This window comes from Miniopterus natalensis, chromosome 15, assembly GCF_054644295.1.
Source record: "Miniopterus natalensis isolate mMinNat1 chromosome 15, mMinNat1.hap1, whole genome shotgun sequence".
Lineage (NCBI taxonomy): Eukaryota > Metazoa > Chordata > Mammalia > Chiroptera > Miniopteridae > Miniopterus > Miniopterus natalensis.
The window spans coordinates 22,053,285-22,078,165 of NC_142095.1; the positions used below are offsets into that span (position 1 = coordinate 22,053,285).

At 36.5% G+C, this 24,881-nt stretch overlaps 1 protein-coding gene across 1 annotated transcript in view; it reads right to left on the bottom strand.

Moving 5' to 3' along the window:
* Positions 1–23,926, bottom strand: part of PIK3R4 (phosphoinositide-3-kinase regulatory subunit 4) — a 47,679-nt gene extending 23,753 nt beyond the window's left edge. Inside the window, exons 1-9 of the mRNA XM_016224381.2 lie at positions 23,682–23,926; positions 22,198–22,970; positions 16,479–16,612; positions 14,131–14,713; positions 10,581–10,715; positions 9,070–9,291; positions 5,852–6,025; positions 3,311–3,456; positions 2,473–2,676 (exon numbers count right to left, since the gene is read on the bottom strand). Coding sequence (XP_016079867.2) covers positions 2,473–2,676; positions 3,311–3,456; positions 5,852–6,025; positions 9,070–9,291; positions 10,581–10,715; positions 14,131–14,713; positions 16,479–16,612; positions 22,198–22,930 — 2,331 coding nt within the window. The 5' untranslated portion in view covers positions 22,931–22,970; positions 23,682–23,926. The remainder of the gene's footprint in view (positions 1–2,472; positions 2,677–3,310; positions 3,457–5,851; positions 6,026–9,069; positions 9,292–10,580; positions 10,716–14,130; positions 14,714–16,478; positions 16,613–22,197; positions 22,971–23,681) is intronic.
* Between the last annotated feature and the right edge of the window lie 955 nt (positions 23,927–24,881).

Sequence of the window (24,881 nt, forward strand, 5' to 3'; positions counted from 1 at the left end):
TAAAATAAATTCTGTGGGAGTGTTCAGAGTTCCCACATGTTTTTCCCCTCTGTTGCCCTGACATTAGGAACAAGAACTCAATTCTATTATTAATCCCAAGAAACTCAGGAAGTGCAAAGACCAAAAAGAAGTGAAGGCAGAAAGGTGAGTTGCACACAAACTTTTGTGTGAGTCCGAACAAAACCTACGCAGGCTTCTAAGTCTTAGCTCCCTGTCCTTTGTTTACTTTGAGAAGCAAGATGGCACACCGCAGGAGCCTGCGCTTTGGGGTGAGACAGGTTTAGGTTTAAATCTCTGCTTTGAAACTTACTGAACTGTGTGAGCATAGTCAAGTTAACTACCTTCATTGATTCTTAGTTTCCTTATCTATAAAATGGGTATAATATCTATTGTTCAAGCTCATTTAAGAACAGTCAGAAACCATAGACAGAACCAACTAGAGTGGTAGACTCAGGTGCTCGAAAAATGAAAGCTGGTGTTTTTCTGATGTTCTCCTGAGGACCTCGAAATTCTGGCCTGCTCTTCCTTCTACTGTCAGAGAACTCAACCCTTAGGAGTCTCCTAAAACTATTAACAGAAACAACAGAAACAGTGGATTACATGTTTCTCTTTCCCCACTCATACAAAAGAGGGGATAAATTACAAACAAATGAATACACATCAAGCAAACATTTAGATAACTAGAAGTCAGTTTTAATGATTTCATCATGGAGACTGGCACTGAGGAAGCAGCAATGATGGTCTGGGAGAAGAACAGTAGGAGTTGCAAGGCATGGAATCTGCTCCTTCCCCCTCCCTCTTTTCACCATCAGTGGCAAAACCTACACCCACACCAAGGTGAAAAGAAAAAACAGAGGCCAGAGTGGCTCCATGAAGTAACTAATGACTTACAATGAAAAGGAAATTTCAGTACAGAGGCTTTTAATATACAAGATTTGCAGGAGAGAGAGAAAAATACAAAAAATCACACCATCTAAGCCCAAAGAAACATCTAAATTGGGGTGGTTTTTATTGCATGCTGAAATATTTTTATAAGAATTACTCAGGAGAAACAATAGAAAAATGTGATTCACTATCCAATTTTCCATATTTTGCTTTCTAAAACATAAAATACATCTGCTGTAAGAGCCAAAGTTGAAAGAAAACCCAAAGAAAAAACTCTTTGGCAATTCAAGTCACATCAAATTAAGTCTCCTAATATATGGGAAACAGAACCAGTGGCCTGGAAGGGATATTCAAAGGCAGCTCTAGCCTACAGCAAAATTGAAACCTAAAAGAACCAAAATGGTTCTTGACTGGCCTCTCACAAGAGCCTGGTTCATATATTCTATCACCCAAACCAACGTTTGGGCACCAAACAGTACTGGATATTCAGTGACAAGTACAAAAGAGGAAAGGATTACATCCCCTAACTGATGAAGTTCTCTCTCTGCAACCCAAGCATTTCCTCATCACCTTTTCTCCTTACACAAGACGTGACTGACAAGCATTCTCTTAACCAAAACCTTAAAGACCGTCCTTAAAGTCGTCTCTCAGAATTTGCTTTATGGCTCATGGAGCATTTATTCAAAAATTGTATTCTTTATTTCTAATCTTTTTTCCCTATCTTGAATTCTCTAGGTTCCACACATCCCTCTTAAAACCGGATGCTGAATCTAGACTTAGTATTTCTAAAGAGGCCCTACTAATGCCAAGTGTAATAAAAAGATTACTTCATTCTAACAAGATTTGTTAATTGATCCAAATGCAGAGGCATTTAAAATATAGCTGTAAAGTGCTGGTATAAGCAATTTAAGGTGCATTATAAATCCCAGTTATTGCAGCTGTTTGCATGCCATGAGAACTCTCTGAATTTGGACTGAAATAAAAAAGAAATTTTCTGATTGCATCTGTGCTTTGCCATGTTTCTTTTAATTAATTTTCATTATATTTTTAGTGAAATATGGAACTGAATCAAGACTATTACTTAAATCTAAGCTTACATCTACTCTTTCCCTCATTTATATAGCCAGTAATCACAAAAGAAACTTATTAGGTCTCCCATGATTCCTTATTTAGTTCAACCCAATGACTCATCACCATCCTAGTATCTCCTAGATGCCAAAGCAAATGCATACAACACCTGCTAGATTTACTTACTTATTTAGTCTTATGCAACCAATCAACCAAAAATGTTATTAATAGCTAACTGGATGCTTTAATGTGTTTACGAAATTTGCATTTAGCCCAACCAGAGTGGCTCAGTTGGCTGAGTGTCATCCCATGCGCCAAAAGGTTGCCAGTTGGATTTCTAGTCAGGACACATACCTGGGTTGTGGATTTGATCCCCAGTCGGGGAGTGTACGGAAGGATGTTTCCCTCTCTCTTTCTCTCTCTCTTTTTTTCTCTCTCTCAACATGTCCTTGGGTGAGGATTGGGGAAAAAAACAAGGAATTTGCATTTAAATGTAAGATTTCAGAAAGGTGGCACAACCTGTGAGAGCAGTTTCTTCAGAAGCTGTGCTATGGCAGGATCCTCAGGTGGAGGGCAATCAGGAAGAGAGCCATTTCGTTTCTTCTGACGCATGTGAAGATGTCTGAACAAGCTTGTAATATCTTTAGATCTCAAAGCATAATCAAATATAGAACGACTTACTGGCTCTTTTAAAACACTGAGTAGAACAAGTTTTCTTTCAATCTGTAACATAAAAATAAAAAGAACCAACCAAAAATACATTTTGTTCAGTTATTTTCAAATTTGATACAACCTATGTCAAGTTAACACAGGTATTTATTTTCTAAAAAATGCAAGGTATGAACATCTGCAATTTTTGCTTAGAAGGAAAAAGAATACTCGTGACCTTTAAAGAGCTAAGGTATGTCTTCTTTTTATTGTTAGCATCTGAGTCTAGTCAAGTCAGAATTTATAATAAATTAGAAAAAGCCTTTTTCATATTTTCTTTTTTTTTTTTAAACACTACTTGGTTCTGATTTCTTCTTTTTTAAAAATCTAATGATTGCAACCCTGCCCATGCCCAGCAATATACATTTCTGCTATATTTCACTTAAAGAGCAGATGCTTTACAACATTACACATAATAAAGTATGAACCACTGGGTGCTATATTATGCATTACATGATACATAACATAATAGTCTTTTGAGTGTTTCTCACCTTCAAAATTGTTTCATTAACTAGCTTGAACGGAATCTGAAAATGCTCTAGCCCAATTTAAATCTTTAAAAATTTAAATAAAAAAGGAACTCTCTAGACCTTTTTTTTAAATAGTGAAGTTTGGAGGAAGGATTGATTCCAAGTTGAAACATGCTTACCTGTATTATTGGTTGAGTAATATATGGGTCAAGGTAAGGCATCAGTTTACAATACACATCAGCTGTGTTTATCTGATGAGCTACCACTGTGATAAATCCCACAGCACCATAGCGTATCCATAGATTGGGATGACACAGAAAGGGTGCTAAAGAAGGGAAAAAAAGGTAGAGGTTCATAAATAGTTTCAAACTATCAGGATAAACAAATTTTCACCTTATAACACAACTGATAATAAAGATTATAGCACATGTTACTATCAGGTGTTCTCACATACTCAATTATCCTGAGGCTTAAACTCAACCAAGTGAACATACTGATACAATATTCCCTACCATAAAACTCAACAATACCATAAAAGGAGAAAAACAGCTATCTCCTTTCTGAGAATTTAAATTTATAGAATTTAAATTTTAATCAGGCCTGCAGATGGGTGGGCATCTACTCATTTGAAAGACTAAATTACAAACTATTAGAGACATTAAAAAGTCCCAATGCTATATAGCAAACTATTACTCCCCCTCCCACTTCCCTGAAGAAGTCCAAGGACACATCATCTACCACATAAGGAGCAAAGAAACAAATAAGCTGTCTCTTTTCCAAGACATAGCATTACATAGCAAGGAAATAATTTCACCTGACAGTCTTTTTAATACAAAGGTTTCATCAAATCTAATACATCACAAGGCATTATAAATGAAAACTAAAAGACAGAAAACGTGAGATTAGACAAAAAAAGTAAATGAACGTCTTTTCACTCCTTTCAACTACTTTGTATACTACACCTAAAACCAGTGATTTCAACTAAATGAAAATTTAGGATAAAATTCAAACTTCTAAAAGCGAAAAAATAAACACATAAAAACATTTATATTAGGTCTGAGCATGCAGAAGCACCAGCATTTAGAGGATATTAATTTGGCCCTGGCTGGGAGCTCAGTGTGTTAGCGCGCCATTCCCATTCACCAAGGTTGGGAGTTCGATCCCTGTTCAGGGCACATACAAGAATCAACCAATGAATGCATAAATAAGTGGAACAACAAATCAGTGTTTCTCTCTCTCAAATTAATAAAAAAATTTTAATTAAAAAATTAAATAGAAGTATCTAGAGAATATTAATTTTATAAGAAATACATGCCAATAGAAAAATAAAAACAATGTCATGTCCTAATATTATTTATAGTATAAAAAAGGGAAGGAGAAAAATATTTGTTTAAATTATGTCTCCAAAGTTCTCCCATTCCAATTCTTTTAACTGCACATGGAGGTTTTAATTATTTCATAAACATCCTGCAGCCTCTGATAAACCCAACAAGGGAGGGCTGTTACTCTCCCTTTAACAACAGAGAAATCGAGGACTGGAAAACCTCCAAAAAGTAACTAAACCCAAAATGACCTGGCAGGAGTTAGGCACTGTATAAGGCCGAATTATGGGTCCCAATTCTTTATGCTATCTGTATTATACAACCATACTCTTGCCTTGTACTCATGCTTCTGGCTCAGTAATAATATCTGCTCTGGCCAATGGGATATTAATACAAGCAGAGGCCTGAATAGCTAGGCTTGCTCTCTGGTGCATCTACCATAACCTCAGAATGAGACAGATGGATCACAGTCATCACAGACAGTCTGGAGATGCAAAGCCTGAAGCAAACAGCTTACAGGTGCACAATGAGAAATTTACTGAAGCATTTACAGGGATTTTGTGGTTGACTGTTATATAGCATTACTGAATCAATAAGTAGCTAATAGATACAAAGAACCTTATGCATTCAGAAAAACAAGAAACCAGAATCAAGAGGATTTCCTATGAAAGAATGTGCTCAATCTTTTCTCCACCCAATGCATACCAATAATCGGGGGACAAGCCCAGGGGAAGGCAAGTATTCAGAATATCTAAGTGGGAAGAGTATAGTTTTTGAAAAAACTACCAAAAAAATAATAATTACCATCACCACCACCATTCCCTATAAGAATCACTATCAAAGACTATGCTAATGGAGAGATGTGAACAGTTTATCATTTAAGTAGAAGTAGGTGATTCTAAGTTACTAAAAACTGTTCTTTTAAATAATTTAAAATGCCAAATAATTTTAAATGCCAACAAATGACTGTTCACTTAATTTTTCTCAGCAAGGTTTTTGCTTTTTCCCATAGTTGGTCCTAAATTCAATTCATTCTAAGGATGTTCCCCATCCAAGAAGTTGTACCACCACACTGGATTTATTCTATACCTAAAGACAATAATTTATTTTGATGCTAAATTAAAGATACATGAGTATCCCATGTGTTCATCCTATAATGAATGACTAGAAATAACAGGGTCACTTCCTCTACAAAATTTAAGAGGAGGGGTAAAAAAACTGTCTTTATAATGTATTTTGCTTAAAAATTGATGGACATCTATTTTTCAGATAAATAAAATGCCAATTATAAGCTACTAAATACAAAAATATTTTCCAAATAAATAGTCAACAGAAGAAATGTATTATGTGAAATTAGAATATACTAGGAGTACATATTTATATACAGAAGAAACTTACCAATATCACTGGCAAATTCATACACATGGGGTTTTTGTAGCAGCCCTAACTGGCACATACAGGTAAGGGCATTAAGAGCTTTCACAATAACAAATTCCTCAGCATCACTAAGACCTTGTTGCAGCAAAGGTTTGAGAATTGAGGAGCTCTGCCAGCCAACATAGGCAGCAACACCTGAAATAGAGACACAACGTTACATGATTACGTATGCTATACCTGGAAGTACAAATGCCATTAAGTAAAACAATAATATTAATTGAAAACCAAATATATTGAGCAACAATGTCGTCAGGAAGACATCGCACTTCCTACCCAGCAAAATAAATGAAAAGACCCACACCAAGGCAAATGATCAAGAAATTCTGGAACACCAAGGGGCACCTGTAGATATATAAAAGCCTCAAAAATATCAACAAGAAAAGCATAGCACCATCCAAAAAATGGGCCAAAATAATAAATTAAAAATTCATAGTATAAGAAATATGAATGCATAATCAACATGAGAAAGTTTTGGAAAATACCATATCACTTATATGTAGAATCTAAAAAAAATAAACATGAAACAAATGAATAAAAAATAAAAACAGACACAAAGATACAGAGAACAGGCTGGGTGGTTACACCAAAGGAGGTAAATGGACATTTTTTTTAAGTATTAACAAGTATACACGCACACACACATGAAAGTTTTTTACCTTCACTAATAAGCAAAGAAATATACTAGACTAAAACAGGTTATCATTTTACCCTATCAAGAGCCAAAGATTAACTGAAGCCTATCCATACTGGAAGTGTGTAGAACTGTCAAACAATGCTAATCAGAGTGGAAATACAATCTTTTTGAAAAGCATATTAAATGCGTCAAGAATTTTAAAAATATATTCCTATTCTTTAACCCAGCAGTTAAAATTTCAAATTCCAGTCTGAAAAAATAATCAGAAACAAAATAACATATGATAGAAAAAAATTTAAACATACAACAGAAAAGTTAAATAAATTTTGGTTAAACTATACAATGGAATATTTTGATCTATTAAATTATGGTTTCAAAGAACTTTTAGTGACATGAGAAAATGCTTAGAACATACATTACGAGAAATGGGTTTAATAATAAGATTATGAAGTAATGTAACAGCCCTGCTGGGTGTGGCTCGGCGGTTGAGCATTGACCTAGGATCCAGGAGATGGAGGTTCAATTCCTGGTCAGGGCTCATGCCTGGGTTGTGGGCTCAATCCCCAGTCAGGGGCATGCAAGGGGAAGCCCATCAATGACGACTCATCACTGATGTTTCAACTCTCTCTCTCCCTCTCCCTTCCTCTCTGAAATCAACAGATATATTAAAAAAAAAAAGTAATATAACATATATATAGCACTTATAGACCAGTCATTATTACATGTTAATTGATTTTATCTTCACAACAACCAATGAACAAACAATAGGTACTATTATTATTCCCATTTTACAAATAAGGAAACTAAGGCACAAAAGAGAGTAAATGATTTCCCAAAAACCACAGCTAGCAAATGAAAAAGCCAAAACTTAAACCCACAATCTGGCTCTGGAATGCCTACTCTTAACTGGTACACAATAGTACCTCTAAGCATATATGACAAAATGGGATAGATGGGACGGAAAGAGGGAAGAACCTACAGGAAAAAAACACCAAAACATCCATAAAGGTTGTACATGGGTTATAGGATTAGATATTTGCTTTTCTTCTTGGTTTCTCAATTTTCCAAGTTTTTTACAGCAAGCATGTAGAAACAAAAAAAAATCAAAATTATTTTTAAATGAAAAAATATAAACACACATGAATTGCCCAATAAATGGAGAAAGTTCTAAGAACCACCTTTTCTCAAGGAAAGGAATAAAAATAAATTATTTGAAAAAAAGAAAAGAGCCCAGCAGGCATGGCTCAGCAGCTGAGCATTGACCTATGATCCAGGAGACGGTGGTTTGATTCCCAGTCAGGGCACATGCCCAGGTTGTAGGTTCGATCCCCAGCAGGGGGTGTGCAGGAGGCAGCCCATCAATGACTCTCACCACTGATGTTTCTCTCTCTCTCCTCCTTTTCCTCTCTCTGAAATCAAGAAAAATATATTTGTTAAAAAAAGGAAAAAAAGACAGCAAAAAAGACAGAAAGATGTGAGAAGCAAAGTATTACTATGTTCAGAAACTGCGCTGGATTCTGAGATGCAAAACTGAGATGAATCAATAAACTAATGCAAAAACAAACTAAAGATGTCTGAAAAGAGGAGGCACAATCTTCAACAAAGCAAGAGCAGCAGGCAATATCAAAGCTTTTCAAAAGTAGGAAGGACCCTTTTCTCCAAAACACTATATGATAGCATTTGCAGAAACATTAATGCTGTTGCCATATGAGTTCCTTTCCCTTTTTTTTACTTTTTAGAAAATATATCCAACAGCAAATATTTCAGCAGTTACTTTCCCAGATTATTGGGCAACAAAATTTAAACCCTACAGCTTTCTGCTACTACATAAGAAAGTTTAAATACCAGCAAAGCTTTCCAAAGTGTGAAAGAGTCTTTAAACCTTTTGAGTTAAACAGATAAGCTGTTACAATCATGTCTGAAATGACATAAAGAGAATTAGTAGGTAATCATAACATGGCTTTAGCATATATTTCATAACTGACTAAATCTAAATTTTCTAATTAATTTTCAATCATAATTACACTTTTACTATTATTTTCTGATTGTAAAAGTTCTGTATATTTACTATAAAAAAACTTGACAAATATGGAAAATATAAAGAAAACAATCACCTCAATCCCAGTCCCACATATAACCCTTATTCACACTTTAGTATATATATTCTCCAGCCTTTTGTATAAATACATATGATTTACCGTTGTTACCTTTATACAACTGGAATCATACTTTAAGCAGACCTACAATCTATTTCAGTCACTTTAATATTTCACAATACTTTCCCAGGTCATTTAATATTCTTTTAAAACAGGTTTTAATGACCACATGGTATTCCTTGATAGAGATGTGTCATAGTTTAATTAACCAATCCCTTGATCAACTAAGATACTCTTATCATCCAAAAGCAGCATGAAGAGACAGAAATACTAAGAATTCATTTCATTATTAATAAAATTTGGTAGTATTGTCACCTTTCAGATTGCATGTATTTTTTGAGAAGATAATTCAAAATCTTAAAGAGAAATTTTAAAAAAAGAAAACATACCAACTATACTATCAAAAAAGGCTCCACGCAGATGCCAATCATTCTTATCATTCAGGAAAGTAATCATATGGGACAATAAAACATCATTGGCTTTCTGACGTCCAAAAAATACACACAGCCGTGTTATTCCATTTTCCATTAAGGTTTGTTTCACGATATTTTCAGGGTCACTTAGCAAAGTGACAACTTTCTGCTGGACCATTTCATGTAAGGCTTGGAGCTCTAAATAAATAAATAAATAAGTGTAAAGATAGGATCAATTTTTCCCCCATACATATAGACCCAATCTTCTTTCTTACTCCCCAGAGAAATGGAATGATTATAGAAGTCACCAGAGAAAGTCTATAATCACTAAGTTTTTCCAGTATTCCACCTTCTCTGACCTTACCTCCTGTCGACCCTCCCCTTTCATTTACTTAGTTGTCTGTCTTTCCCTTACTAAAATGTAAATGCAAGAGCAGGGATCTTTTCTGTCTTATGCACCGCTATATCCCTAGTGCTTAGAGCAGCACAAAACTGCCTGATGCAGAGCTATCTTTAACAATTATCTGTCGGCTAAATGAATGAGGGCAGAGGCCACTCTTGGTGCAGCCACTGTCAAGAGAATGGAAGTCTGATATGCAAAATTATGATGTTCATATTAAGAAAAACTTTTAGGTTAACTCCCCAAAAGTTTACACCTAAATTCATTATATAAAAAGGCCCAATTACATGGTTATAGAACGCTGAACAGTATTATTATCTAAGTGATTCCATGGAAAAAGTGAAGATTTCCTTTCTGATATATCCTTCTGTAAATTCAAAATTATTTCATTGTCTTCAACGCCAGAGAATTATGCTGTCTAAAAATGATGCCACTTCAACAAGTAACAGAGCCATTGCAGTTGTCTATAGCATGAAAATCTGAAAACTACACTTCTCTAGTTCTTCTCAACCAGGAACATTTTATAACAGACCTAAGCATATTATTTTACTTCTAAATCTCTAACTCAATAAACATTAACTACAAGCCTGTTAAGAGTTATACAGATGTAAAGAAACTTAAGACAAGAACGCTGACCTCAAAGAGTTTATCATCATATATGTCCCTTTACAGTATAATGTGTGGGTTTTAATATGTAAATCACACATAGTATAAAATAAACAAGTTTATGATTGAGGATACACAGAATATACTCACATGAGAAAAGATTTAGATTCTTTAGCTACGATGTTTCCAATGGTTTTTTTTCTTTTATCAGACTGATATAATTCAGCTAGCTTTACTGTTGACACAAATCAATTCTGGCTAAAAAACAACTGAGCTTAGGATCTGTGGCAACAAGCTGATCATTTTCTGGTGAGATAAGTATTTGAGAACAGAGAGAACGACCAGAAACTAGAGACCCTGCCTATCCATACATCTGGCATTCTTTCACCTTACATGAAAATTAGAAATGATAATTTGTTGCAAGTTCACATTAGCAATTCATTCTAAGTAATAGGAAATCTAGAACAGAAAATCATACTACCTGTGTCATAATTTCCATTGGGGTGTGTAACTTCACCTATTTCTTCACTATTCGGGTCATTTTCCATATTGAGATTTTTTAACTGTACTAATTCCAGGAATCTCAAAGCGGTCTCTGCCAGCAGAGCTATGTTTTCTATAAAAGGAAGAAAAATTACAATTATCTTCGTAAATCTCTGTAATGCTGATAACTTCTCCTCACTAACTCTTTATACATAAAAATCATTAAACTAAGGAGGAAAAGTAGAACTTTCAAATTTAGCACTTAACTAAAACATATTTTAGTAACTAATTTCATAATCTACAACTATCTCCAAACTACCAGTTTTTTCTGTGTGGGTTTTTTTTTAATACATCTCTTTTGATTTCAGAGAGAGGAAGAGGGGGGAGAGAGAGAGAGACATCAATGATGAGAGAGTCATTGATGGGCTGCCTCCTGCACACCCCCGACTGGGTATCGAGCCGGCAGCCCAGGCATGTGTCCTGACCGGGAATGGAACCCCAATCTCCTGGATCCTAGGTCGATGCTCAACCACTGAGCCACGCCGGGCCCAAACTACCAGTTTTAACAGTGAAACATAAGCATCTTTAAAAGACAAAAATAACCCAAAATATATCACTCAAACCTATTGAAGGGAAAAAAACTTAATCATTCTACAGAGTCTTACCCTTTAAATAGTATCTTGACATTAGACTAAAACGTTCACATGAAAATAACAGATCAAGCTGGGCTTTGGAATCACACAGACCTTGGCTCAAATCTCTACCCTGCCATTTACTAGCTGACTGCTTAGCCAATCTGAGCCTCAGTTTCTTCACACATAAATGAGTCACATCTACTTCAAACAGCCATTTCCAAATTGAATCAACCATTGTTGGATTGCTTTACAAGTGATACTCTGAAGTTCTTAAGGACCCAAAGTGTGAGAGTGTTTGTCATACTTCTAGAGTTGTCTACATTTTCTCCTTTCTCTTTCTGATAATCTAGTAAGACTATCTGATACTCCTCACCACTGTGAATGTACTTCTGAGTTCTCCTGTCACATGTGCTATTAATTATATCTACTCTATTGTTTATACCTTCTTCCTTCCAGTTTCATTTATTCCTATCTCTACCTTTCTCGACTACTTCTGTGCTTCTTACCCAAAGGCTGTACTCTGTTCCTCCTTAGCAGTAAGTAGCACTGAACAAAAAGTTTAACTACTTTATTGATTCTGAGACTCACTTTTTCTTTACTTTTTACATCTCTGAAATTGAGATGCATCTCACAATATTTGAGATTTTTCAGTCTACCAAATGCAGTGATTCCCTTCACCTCTCCAGGTTCAACGTTGTTCTGAATAAAACAAAACTTTACCTTTACGTAAGCAAGATGTTAATACCCTGCAATGCCTGCTCACCTTAAAGATGGGGAAATTTTGGGCCATCCTCTGATAAGTCAAAATTCTAGATAAATATTCCCACTTTAATGAACATATCTTTATTAGTAAAAGTCTCTTATTTTTCTGAAACTCCAAAGTCTAAGTAGATCTATGCTTATTTCCCCATTTAAGTTTATAAACCACAATGTACTTGAAAGTTTACACAAGGTACAAATCTATACCAACATCTGAGTTAAAAAAGAATAAAGTAAAAGAAATTTACAAATTGATTTTAAACTTTAATAATTGCTTACATGTGTGGTTTAATTATACTTAACCATACAAGTTCAAGAAGATTTCTGGCTCTATTAAAAAAGGCAGCTTTTTTGTGCACCAAGCCATGATGAAGGGACACTGCAAGGTACCGGTTACTGACCCTGGGTCAGTGGACTCGTATCATAAAGACCCAAAAGACCAAAGAAAAGCAGGGTTCTTCAAAATCAAAGTCTAGACCAGTAACTCTGAGAACTGAGAAAGAATTAAACCAGATACATTTGAGTCATATTTTTTTGACTCTCTCACTCCCAATTTCCTCATTGGTAAAATGAAGGTAATATAACAGTCACTGCTCAAGGTTCTTGCAAAAGGTAGTTGTGAAAGATATATAGATCTTAAAATCTAGAATTTATCTTAGAATCTATGGATCTCTTACAGCTAACCCTTGCAACAACCTTGAACAGTAGATACCCTGACACACAGCAGGTTTTTCAACAAATAGTAGTTATTTTTAAACTATGACTATTAGTAATTGAATGTTAACATATTAATATGGCACCTACGCATCAAAACCTTACCTATTTAACACAATTAAGAACAGTCTAAGATAACATGGGCCAAAAGCAGGTCACAAAATCCTAAAGATACAGCTTGTTTTTAAAACCTAAAAACTTTAATATTATCTGGCTAAATTATTTATATTTACCAAGTAAATTATAAGTATGCTTTGTTACAAATTATAAACTCAGATCTATCTTTAAAAAATCCTGGATTTTCTAGGTCTGAAGCTTATGGAAACCAGAAACCATACATAAGTAAACAGGCAGATGGATAAAAATTAAAATATACATGTGAAAAAGAAACCCAACAACCACCTATCACTTTGTGGATCTGCCTAAGAGATAAGGCCAGAATTCAAAGACCATTTTTCACATGATAGCCACCCTGGCCAGATGGCTCTGTTGGCTGAAGCGCTATCGGGTACACCAAAATATTTTGGGTTCCCGATCAGGACACATATCTAGGTTTCAGGTTTAATCTCCGGTTAGGGGCATGTACAGGAGGCAACCTATTGCTGTTTCTCTCTCTCTCCCTCCCTCCTTCCCTCTCTCTAAAAATTAATAAACATATCCTCAGGTGAGAAGAATAAACTAAGCAAGGGTTAACAAAAAAGTGACAATATCATCACCACACATTATGTACTTTAAAAAAGAATCCCTGATTTCCATTAGATTAAATTTTAGAAATAAATTATAGAATTATGTAAATGTTTCAATGACATTTCCATGCAGAACTAAGCATTCAGAATTAATTTTGCAAGCTAAAAACATGAATCTGTATCACTTGATTTTATGAGAATTATAAGTAAAACATGCAGGTGTGTTCTCTAACACACCCGCCTTATTATCGCAGAGAAGCCACACATCCTAAGCACTACAGTAACTGAAAGGACCTTAACATTCAGTAAGTTAATAGCTAGGTTCTTTCAACACCAAATTACCCAGCAAAATAAATCTTTTTCAACAATAAATTGTTGTTGAATATCCTAAAATTTATATTCAAAAAAGCTTATTTGTTCAGAGAAACTTTATAAAGGCCTAAAGACACTACCTCAGAAGCACATACTTGTAAACATTAGTCTTACTTCAAACTAAATGTAATACTTCCAGTAAAAGCATAAGATTCTGAATTATTTACTTTTTACTAATTAATTCTGATCATTTTGTGTGTAACGAGAATACACACAAAAGCTGAGTCCCAGGTACAGATTAGCTATAAATATTAAAATGTACACAAATAGTTCAAGAGCCAAAGTTCATTCTCGAAATTGCCAAAGAAATCAGAGAAATAAGAGGTGTAATAGTTGCTAACTTCAAAAATACGAGTGGCTATAACTTGGACAATAATCTTACCAGCATAGGCTAGTCTGACAATCGTAGCATCATCTTGGGCTAAGTGGGCTATGCCCGGCAGGATATACTCCGGATAGATATTGATATCATTGCGAGGAACCTCTTTGACAAGAGCTAGAACTTTGGTCAACGTCCTCAAGGCTTCAGCCCTCACTCTAGGAACAGAGTCATTGCTGAAATGCAAAAGATATGGAGTAATGCGGTCCAAAAGAATTTCTACACTTAATCGTGGGGCCAAATGGAGAATAAGTTCCAAAGCAGCAAGTTTGGAATCACAGTATTTAAGGGTCTGTAGACAGGAGGTTATAACAGACACCAAGATAACCAGCCCATTTTCCTTAGGCTCTCCATCAGCTTTTTCCGGCAGATCATGTCCACAGAGGTTGTTAATAATGTTGCCCAAATCCTTCCGTATAACCAGAATACGCTCATCTGCAGAAAGAAATGTTTCCTTGGCAAACTGGGCCATGTAGGGCTGAAGAAAAGTGTAAAATATTTCAGGAAAAGCATTGCCACGCTGCTGCTTTAAGTAATCTTCTGCCTCTGACCGTTTATCTGGTTCACAGTGAATCATCTGAGTTACCTATACCAAAGGGAGAAAGAGAGTAAAAAACAGATTTGAGAACAGCAAATTAAATCAGAGGAAAGCTACAAGGGCATCTTAACCATAATCTAAAGGATTTTTGATTAACGTAATTCTGACTCTTCTCAATCTTTACCATTCAAATTACTTTCAGAACCTAACTAACTAGTGACTCTACTATTGTCCTAAAAAGCAACAAGGAATTACATACTAATGTAGTGCAGATGGCCCAGACACATAAAAGAGGAGGTGTACCCTGTTCGACATTCCCCATTAATTAAGACAGAGGAGCAATATACTGCTGCCCACAACTCAAGGATTCTTAAACTTTTTTGAGCAGGACATGCCACTGAGAATCTGAGGAAAGCAATGGGATTTTCTCCAGAGAAAAATGTATACACACAATTTTGCATACAAAATTACACAATTCTGAAAAGAATCACAGATCCCCTAAAATCTATTTATATATCAGAGTTCTGGTTTAGAGACTTATTTTCACAAAGCCCAAGGAAATACATGGTTTAAGTGTAGCTCTAGGATGTGTTCAAAAATCGAATCAGTGAATTAAACTTTTCAGGTAGTGTGAAAGAGATGTTAAATCCTGCGAACACTAGAAATGACATACCCAACTTGAATTTATCTCATGCTTTCCAGCATCATAAGAAAATAGCTTTTTCAAAATACAGAGTATAGTTTAATCTTTCCTAGACCCTTACAGTGTATGAGTCATTTAAATACTCAAAATATCATAAACGTACATCTAGTTATTTGAGCTTTCTGTTTAATTCTAAATAAGAGCCTCGCATTGAACATGGAGGAATCAAATATACTATAAATAAGGAAAAGTGACTTAATAGAAATACTTTTACATTTAGATTAAGCATTAAAGATTAGTCAATTCACTCCTTTCACAGTTAAGAAAATGTAGGCCCAAATTCATGCCAACGTAACATGAGTGCCATACCCAAAGACTTAACAGCCAAGCATACCAACTCCTAATCCAGTGCACTATTCATTGAACATGAGCTAAACTGGCTTCCTCTGAAGCATATTTTTTAACATTTGCCATTTGTAAGAGAAATTAAAATATACACTTCCCTACCTTACTAAAGGATATTTTAAATATACCATACCCTTTCCGTGACTTAGTCATCATCATGGTAAGCATCAGTTCCTATACTGACTTTAAAAAGATCCCCTCACACAGTAATGTGGATATATGGCTGATATGATCTTCCACAGAATTCCTCATATCTGTTCTACTATACTAATTTGTGATTCCATATCTTCCCTTCCAGAACTACCCTCAGGGTCAAGGGAGGTATACAAAACTAGCAGCTTCCATACGAAACGGCCTTATACTGCTGCATTATATTCAAGTTGATGTTTCCAGCCTCCTCCACTTTAAATATGTCTTCTTCATATCTTATTGGCAAGCTCTATCCTGGAAACTTCTCCAACTCCCAGGCATCTCCTTACCTCCTAAATCTATCCAAAGCAGAGCTAAAGATTATAATGGGAAGGTGTGTGTGTGCGTGTGTGCGTATATAAAAAATATTAAGTCAAATGAGCTCTGTGTCTGGGGAAGGGGGAAAAAAATTGTACATTTCCCCCTAACAAAGTAAAAACAGTAAGGTGTTTGTATTAGTCTATAGGGCTTTAATGCTTTGTTCCAAATTTATAACATTTTAGAGAGTGGACTAAAGCAAAAGTAAGAACACAATTCTATTATATTCTTTAGGGCAAATATTTGTAGTATAGTTACCAAATCTCTGATACTGCGATCTTCAATTTTATTTAGCACTTGTTCAGGAAAAAATTGTCCATTTCTATAAGCCAAAAGTTGAGAGAGATCAAATAATGGTACACCTTCTGTAAAAAGCTCAGCTATCACACAACCTGAAAAATAGCAGATATAATTCCATCAAAAATGAAATGCAAGATATCATTAATACAGATCAAGAATTCAGAGAATTCATAAAACTCAAAATGTGAAGCCAAGTAAACTGAATTAAAAATTTTAATACAATATAATAACTACAATCAATCAAGTTAGGGAAAATGTCTACTGCCTAATCATCAGTTTCTAAAAGAATAAAGTCAAAAAGGTCCATTCTATTTTTCTCCTCTTAAAAAAAACTTAAGTCAAATAAAGTTACTTCCTAGTTCTATAATTTAAAATGAATGTGTGCATATAGCATATACATACCATATGTACAGATAGATTAAAAGCCACAAGAAATACAGTTTTTTTAAAGAAATTATAGAAATGTATAGATTTATAAATTAAGTTCATAAGGGATTACTGAAAAATCATAGCTGACAATTCATTTATTCATCATTAAACAAAAAAGTATTAGGTGTCTACTACACATTAGGCTCTCGTAATGCATGAAACAGATAAAAACCCTGCCCTCAAAAAGCTTTCATTATAGGAAGGGAGGCACAAAATAAACTAGTGAACAAACATGATTATAAAATGAGAAGAAATCTGTTAACAGGAAAAATATGAAAAATTCAAATATATAGGAATTAATCATACTCCTAAATAACCAACAGATTAAAGGGAAATTACTAAATACTTTGAGATGGATGAAAACAAAAACACAACGTACAAACACATGAGAGGCAACTAAAGCAGTGTTTAGAGGAAATGTATGACTATAAACACTTCTATTAAAAAGGAAAAACTCAGAACAATCACCTAACCTTCACCATAAGACACAAGAAAAGAGTAAACTCTAACCAAAGTAAACAGAAGGAAGGGACGGACTAACAAAGATTGAGGTGGAAAAGGGACATTATTACCAACCACACAGAAATTAAAAGAATTATAACAGAGTATTTTGGACAACTATATGCAACAAATTAGATAATCTAAATGAAATGGCCAGATTCCTAGAAATAGATTCCCAAAGCTGCCTTAAAAAGAAATAGAAAATTTGAATGAGCATTATAAGAGACTGAATTGGTTATAAAAATCTCCCACAAAGAAAAGGCTAAACCAAGATGGTTTAACAGGTGAATTCCATCAAACTTTGAAGGACTTAACACTCACCCTTCACAAATTCTCCGAAAAAAATAGAAAAGGAGGGAACACCTCCCAGTTCATTCTGACACTAATACCATCCCTATACCAAACCAAATAAAGACATCATAAGAAAACTACAGACCAATATTCCTGATGAATATATATTTTTATTATTTTTTAAAATATGTTTTTATTAATTTCAGAGAGTGAAAGGGAGAGGGAGAGAGAGATAAAAACATCGATGATGAGAGAGAGTCATTGATCGGCTGCCTCCTGGATGCCCCCTTCTTGGGATCGAGCCCGCAACCCAGGCATGTGCCCTGACGGGGAATGGAACAGCAATCTCCTGGATCATAGGTAGATGCTCAACCATTTAGCCACACCAGCCAGGCAACAGAGATTTTTAAATTCCTCCAAAAAAAGTATTAGCAAACTGAATCTACGAGTCCATACCAATAATAAAATAAATGAGGAGAAAGAAGGACACCTGAGCATAATAGAATGCTGAAGGCCTACTGGTAAATGTGGAGAAAGTGCTGGAATTAGAAAATCATTTAAAAACCATCATAATAAAGAATCATCAGTGTATGCCAAATCAAGGAGGAAATTGTGATAACTGGCAGGATATTTGCATGGTCTTAAAGTTTCCTCCCGTGGGTTGCTTATTTGCTGCAAGGGATTTAAAAATTAACTATAAAGGGGAGAAATTGGGAAAGATCTTCCCCATCAGACTCCATCTGCCTGCAGAAGTGATACTGTAAAGACACACTATCACCTACATACTATTCCTACAGAGAATGAATAACCTGAATCTAATCTCAAGGAAACAGCACACAAATTCAAAATGAACATCCTATAAAAAACAAGGGGAGGTGTAGCTCACATACACAGTACACGTAAAAACTGGTGAAAACTGAGTAAGGTCTATAGTTAACAGTAATGCACCAACGTCGAGTCCTGATTTTGATACTGTACTAGTCATGTAAGATCACTGAAGGAAGCTGGGGAAAGAGTTCACAATTTTTACAACTTCCTTTGACGCCATCATTTAAAAAGTATCAAAATAATTTTTAAAAATTGAAGGGGAGAAGTATTCTTCATGAAATGCCAATGTCACAATGACAAAGGCTGTGGAAATGTTACAGATTAAAGGAGGCTAAAGAGACATGACAACTAAACACAATTCCTGACCGTAGGCTGAGTTCTGTCCTGAAGCAGGAAACATGCTATAAGGGTCATTATTGGGTCAAATACAAAATTAGAATAAAAAGTGTAAATTAAATTTATCAATGTTAAATTTGCTATAGCTGATAACCATACCATAAAACTACATAAATATTATATAAGAGGCTATCCCTAACCTTAGGAAATACATACTTAAGTATTTAGAAGTAACTTCCTCAGGAAAAAATCATAAGGAGTGGGAAGGTGGGAGGGGAGTGGGGGCAGGAGTGGAGAGAAAAGGTACAAATGATAAAGTAATCAGAGTAAAATATTAACAGGTGAATCTGGGTAAAAACTATATAGGTGTTCCATGTACTATTTTTCTTTTTGCAAGTTTGCAAGTTTTTAAAGTTTACAAGTTTGAAATTATTTCCCAAAAAAGTCTGAAAGAAACATAGCTACATAAGACTATTTACAATTAAAGAGAGGTGGTTATGAACTAAATTGTGGCATGACCTCTCCCATATTCATGTTGCAGCCAGTAGCTTACCTTTAAAGAGGTAATTAAGGGTATAAGGGTGGGACCCTAATCAATTAAGAAGTAGTTATGGTTATAACAATGGGGCTCTAATCCATTAAGACTGGTGTCCTTATAAGAAGGGACACCAGGAAAAAGACCACAGGACACAAAAAGAAGGTAGTCATCTGCAGCCAAGGAAAGTAGCCTCAGGAGAAATCAACCCGGTTGGCACCTTGATCTTAGATTTCCCTCCTCCAGGAATGGGGGAAATAAATTTCTGTGTAAGCCATCCAGTCTGGGGTATTTTGTTATGGCAGCCTTAGAAAGCTAATACAGAGGTAAGTACAGGATGTTTTTTCCTTGCAACTTTAGAACATTATTCTGGAAGAGGGGTTATTGGGTGATATTTCCCTATGGAACAATTTGTTCAAGTTGTCCCTATCATCAATGAGTCCCTATCACTGACATCTCCACTCAAATGTTAACTTCTGGAAGAGGCTTCATAACAACCTTGTCATAGCATTTATCACTAACCATAATTAACTTTCTTACTTAATAACTTGTTTAGTCTAGCTCTTCCCCACTAGAATGCAAGCTCCAGGAAGGCAAAAACTCTGTCATCTTTGTTTACAGCTGTATTCCCAACATCTACACAACACAGTGTCTCACACGTAGCAGACACTCAAATATTTATCAAGAAAATGAATGCAAGATCTCCAGCAAAAATGCTCTGCCCATCCATATGTATGGCCAGACACTGAGAACATATACATTTCTCCCAAACAAGCACCAAAACCATGGACAAGCATTAAGACGGGAAAAAGTAACATTCAAAACCCAAAGAGAAAAACAAACAAACAAACAAACAAAAACCCCAAAGAGCCTAAATCTAATCTTAGGAGCCATGGGAGTGGACAGATCCCACCCACCTCTTTCAAAGGAACGAAAGGGCCTATCTTCAGCCAAAACAATGTAGGGCTTTTTAGTCTGAAAAAACAAATGCTGAGTAAGAATTTTATTGAAATTTACAAAACTATAATGTGCACACACACAAAAAATATATAAATTTTCATCAACCCCTGAAATTTTAAAACTGTAATAAACTTCCAGGTATAATATAGCTAAGTCCTGGGGATGTAATATACAGCATGGTGACTAGTTAAAAATACTGTATTGTATAACTTAAAGTTGCTAAGAGAGTAGATTTTTAAAGATCTCATAAGGAAGAAAAAAATTTTTATAACATACTACCTATGTTTCCTGATAACTACCTAATCTCCATCTCCATCCCAAATCTCTATGCATCAAACTTTTATAACCAACTGCCTGATGAACATCTTCTCCTGAACATCCCCCAAACACATTCAACTCAACATATCTAATACAGTCCTCACCATCTCCCCACCCCTACTTGTTCCTTTGTGCCTCCTTATCTCAGTGACCAAAATCACCAAGCACCAAGTTTCCCAAGGGGCAGGGCAGGTATAGGGAAGGTGTAGGGGGTGGGGATGCTCTTGACTTCATGCTCCAATCAATCACCAAGTCAGAACAATTCTACCTACTAATTATCTCAAGCATTTCAGCTGATCCTTTAACAACACAAGTTTGAACTGCCCAAGCCCACTTAACACACTAATTTTTTTCAATAAATATAATGAAAAAAATTTTTGAAGATTTGCTACAATAAAAAAACCTCACAGGTGAATCTTATGATTTTCTTAACATTTTCTTTCTCTAGCTTACTTTACTGTTAAGAACATAGTATATAACACATGTTACATACAAAAGGTGTATTAATCGACTACCTATTGTTATCGGTCAACAGTAGGCTATTAGTTACGTTTTGGGAGATTCAAAAGTTATATGTGGATTTTCGACTGTGCTGGGGATTTGCACCCCTAACCCCTCAGTTGTTCAAGGGTCAAATGTACCTCTGTTGCCTTTGTCACAACTTTAGGCCAGTCAGGCTCATCTTATCTGAACTGTGGTAGTTTACCACTAACTGGTTTTCCCATCTCCACTGTAGCTCCCCTGCAATCCACTTTCCATGCCAGTCAGTGTTTTATCTAAAACACGTATCTGACAATGTCTCTCAAACCTAGCATGGACATACAAGACCCTTTCTGATCTGGGCCTTGCTTACCTTACACTCTGTGTTCCAGATATACTACACCACTTAAAAGTGCCCTAATAAATCAGTGCATCATGCTCTAGTCCTCAAGTCTTTGTATAAGCAACACCCTCTGCCTGAAACAAACTCCCCTTACCATAGCTAGCTCCCAATCATCTTTCAGGTCTTAGTTTAAATGTCATCCTTCCAATAGAGGCCCTTTTTGATCCTGCCTCTCTACCCATTACCACCATGGAGACTAATTTAAGTACCTACGTGTTCCTAAAACAGCACCCAATGCTTATTACCACGATAGCAAGCCACATTACACTAAATGTCCTTTTTCAATCATATCTATCTCCCCATTCAAGTACAAGCACCTTGAAAAAAGGGACATAATTACTCAACAATGTCTCTAATGCTTTAAGACAGTGCCTGACACAGAAGAATTCAAATATTTCTTGAATGTTTGAATGAGCTGCTCTTGCATTTTCTAGACATATAAACACGTCCAATGAAAGAACACTGCATATATCTAACATAATGTATGAAGACAAATTAATTTTTCAACATATGGAAAAAAATTTTAAAGCTATGTTTCTATTTTCTAGTTAAATTATATGCATATCCCCCTTAGCAAATTTAACCAACTCAAATACCTGCTGAAAAGATGTCCATTGCTCGCTTCAACTCTCCTCTTGTTCTCTGATTGCTATTTAAGTCTACAAGTGGAGTTGAAGGATCTCTCATATATTCTAACTCAGTGGCAAACAATCCACCATCAACAAAACGTTCTGGAGCAATATAACAAGTTCTCCTCCGTGAAGTGTCAAAGAAATAGTTGAAATCTGCTGGGTTATCTTCTGGAAGATAAGTGGGTTTAAAGCTGGCAAAATCAGTTAGAAGGACCCAGTTCCAACTGGTGACCATTACATTCTCAGTCTTGATGTCCCCATGACGGACGCCAGATTTGTGTGCTTGGTCCACAGCTGTCAGAATCTGGAAAGCGATCCAACGCTTTTCAATGTTGTTTAAGAATGGACGGGTACTGATGCGATCATAGAGATTGTCTCGCACATACTGCCTGAAGAGCATGGCTGCTTTCTCAGATGCTTTTTCTGCTGCTTTCTGGAAAGGTAGACAGTTTTGTGCAGAATGAAGCCTGATTTTCAGTTCCTCCAGCTCCTGTTTATAGCTGGTTAAAGGCAATGTGGGATCCTGAATTGCAAAGACCTTCACAACCACCAGGCCTTCTCGGTGCTTTGCTCGAGCAACTTTAAAAAAACGAGTACTCCCCAGGCTCTTATCATATTCAAAGTCATGGATGTCTGAGAAATAACTCTCCACAGAAAGGATCTGTGAAGGAGCAATGCCAGCGAGCTGATTTCCCATAATGGCAGCAAGAGCCTCAGGGTAAGTTAGGATACAACACCTATTAAAATAAGAAGCAAAAGGAAAAAGAAAAGAAACAAGCAATGAAACACCGTATTTATTTAGTCTCTTCCTAAAAAACAGATGCACCATTTCTCTTCCACTGAGATCATTGTACCTACCCTTCCAGAAGCCTCTAAATTTCAGACACATTTATCTGAAAAGATCTTGTAACTTTATGTTGTCCTTTCCAGGAGCTGAACAGTATTTAAACAGGCCCCTCATTATTAAGTTGAAGGTGTTAAAATGTGTATTTTCTGACTTTTAAAATTACCAAGCCTTTACTATATGATTCAATATGGTGCTTGGGGCTATGAGGGTCATAACAGTACTATATAATATAGTCATTATCCAAGAACAACTTGTAGACTTGGACATAAGACACAAACACATTAAAAACTTAAAACTGACTAAGGACCGCCTAATACACATAGATCGCTGAACTCAAAGGTCAGGCCAAGATCCGACAAATCAGTATCTTCTGGGCCTTTCCAGACTAATTCCAGCGCGCCTCCCCACCCAGCTAATAGAAGGCACAAAGTTGTCTGGTTTGCCACCAGCAAAGGGGACAAACCCTGGCAAACACGTTGAAAGAAAAAAAGTAAACCGAAATACACAATTGCCGAACAGAACCCAGGGTCTTCTCCTAGCTCAGATTTTGAAGGAAATAAAAGACATATACACACGGCCAAGCGCCCATATAAACATTTACCCTAGGACTCCGAAAAGTGTCACAAGTCGGTCATTAGCTCACACTAAGGTCATAGTGGGACACTTCGGGGTCTGGGCGGGGAAGGGAGTCCGCAGCCAGGTGAGGCTTCTCTACGAGGAAGTCTTCCTTCAAAGACAAGAGGTGGGACGTTGGTGGAGGGACGCAGAAGAGTCCCCGTCTCCAGAAACCGCACTCGTCCGCGGAGGAGAACCGGGGAAGCTCGCGGGGCCGCAGCAGCCGGGCTGAGGCGAGTGCAGACGCCCTGGAGCTGCCCCCGCCAGCCCCCTGCTCTGCCCTCAGGGCCACGCGTTTTTGGGCCTCGCCTTCCTCTCGCGCGCGCTTCCGGACCCTCGAGGCCCGCTACGCTCCTCGCGGTGCTCACCGCCGGGCGGGAAGGCGCCACTCGGGAGAGCCAGGCCGACCGCCCGTTCCAGGCCAGCACTTCTCCGGCTGCAGCGCTCACAACAAACGCCGAACTCCCGGGAAAGCCGCCGGCTGTGACTTCACTTCCTGCCGCGGAGCGGAAGTTACGAAGCAGTGGGGCTGAAGGAAGAGCGCCTCGGGGGCGGCGGTTGCTAGGAGACCGGAAAGGGGCGTGGTCTCGAGCCTCCAGCACAGAGGGAGGAAGGAAAACGATTTGACTACATCTAGTCCCAGTCCTGCTCTTCTGCATCTTCCCCAACCTCTGGGGCTTCTGAGGCCGCCAGAACGTGCTGAGACGCCTCTTCTCCCCAAGTACACAAATATACAGTTATTTAAGAGAATTCACAGGCTTATTTAGGAAAGTGAATATAATTAACATACTATTAAACAGTTCACCTGTTTAAAATACACAAATCAATTATGTGTATACATATATATGTATACATATATATGTATGTATTTACAGAGTTGTTCGATCATCCCTATAATCTACTTTTGGAACATTTCGAGACTCCTCAAAATGAAGCTCTATTAGCTGTCATTCCCCACTCCCCCCATTCCTCCTACCCGCCCCAGCCCCAGGCAATCACCAATCTACTTGCCAATTCCAGATATTTCATACATATGGTATACAAGATGTGCTCTCTCCTTCTCTCTTCTCTCTCTCTCTCCAATATGTGGTCTTTGTGACTGATTTCTTGCACTTCACTTTTTGAGGATTACCTCTGTTGTAGCCTGTATCAGTACATTTCTTTTTATTGCCAAGTATTCTATTGT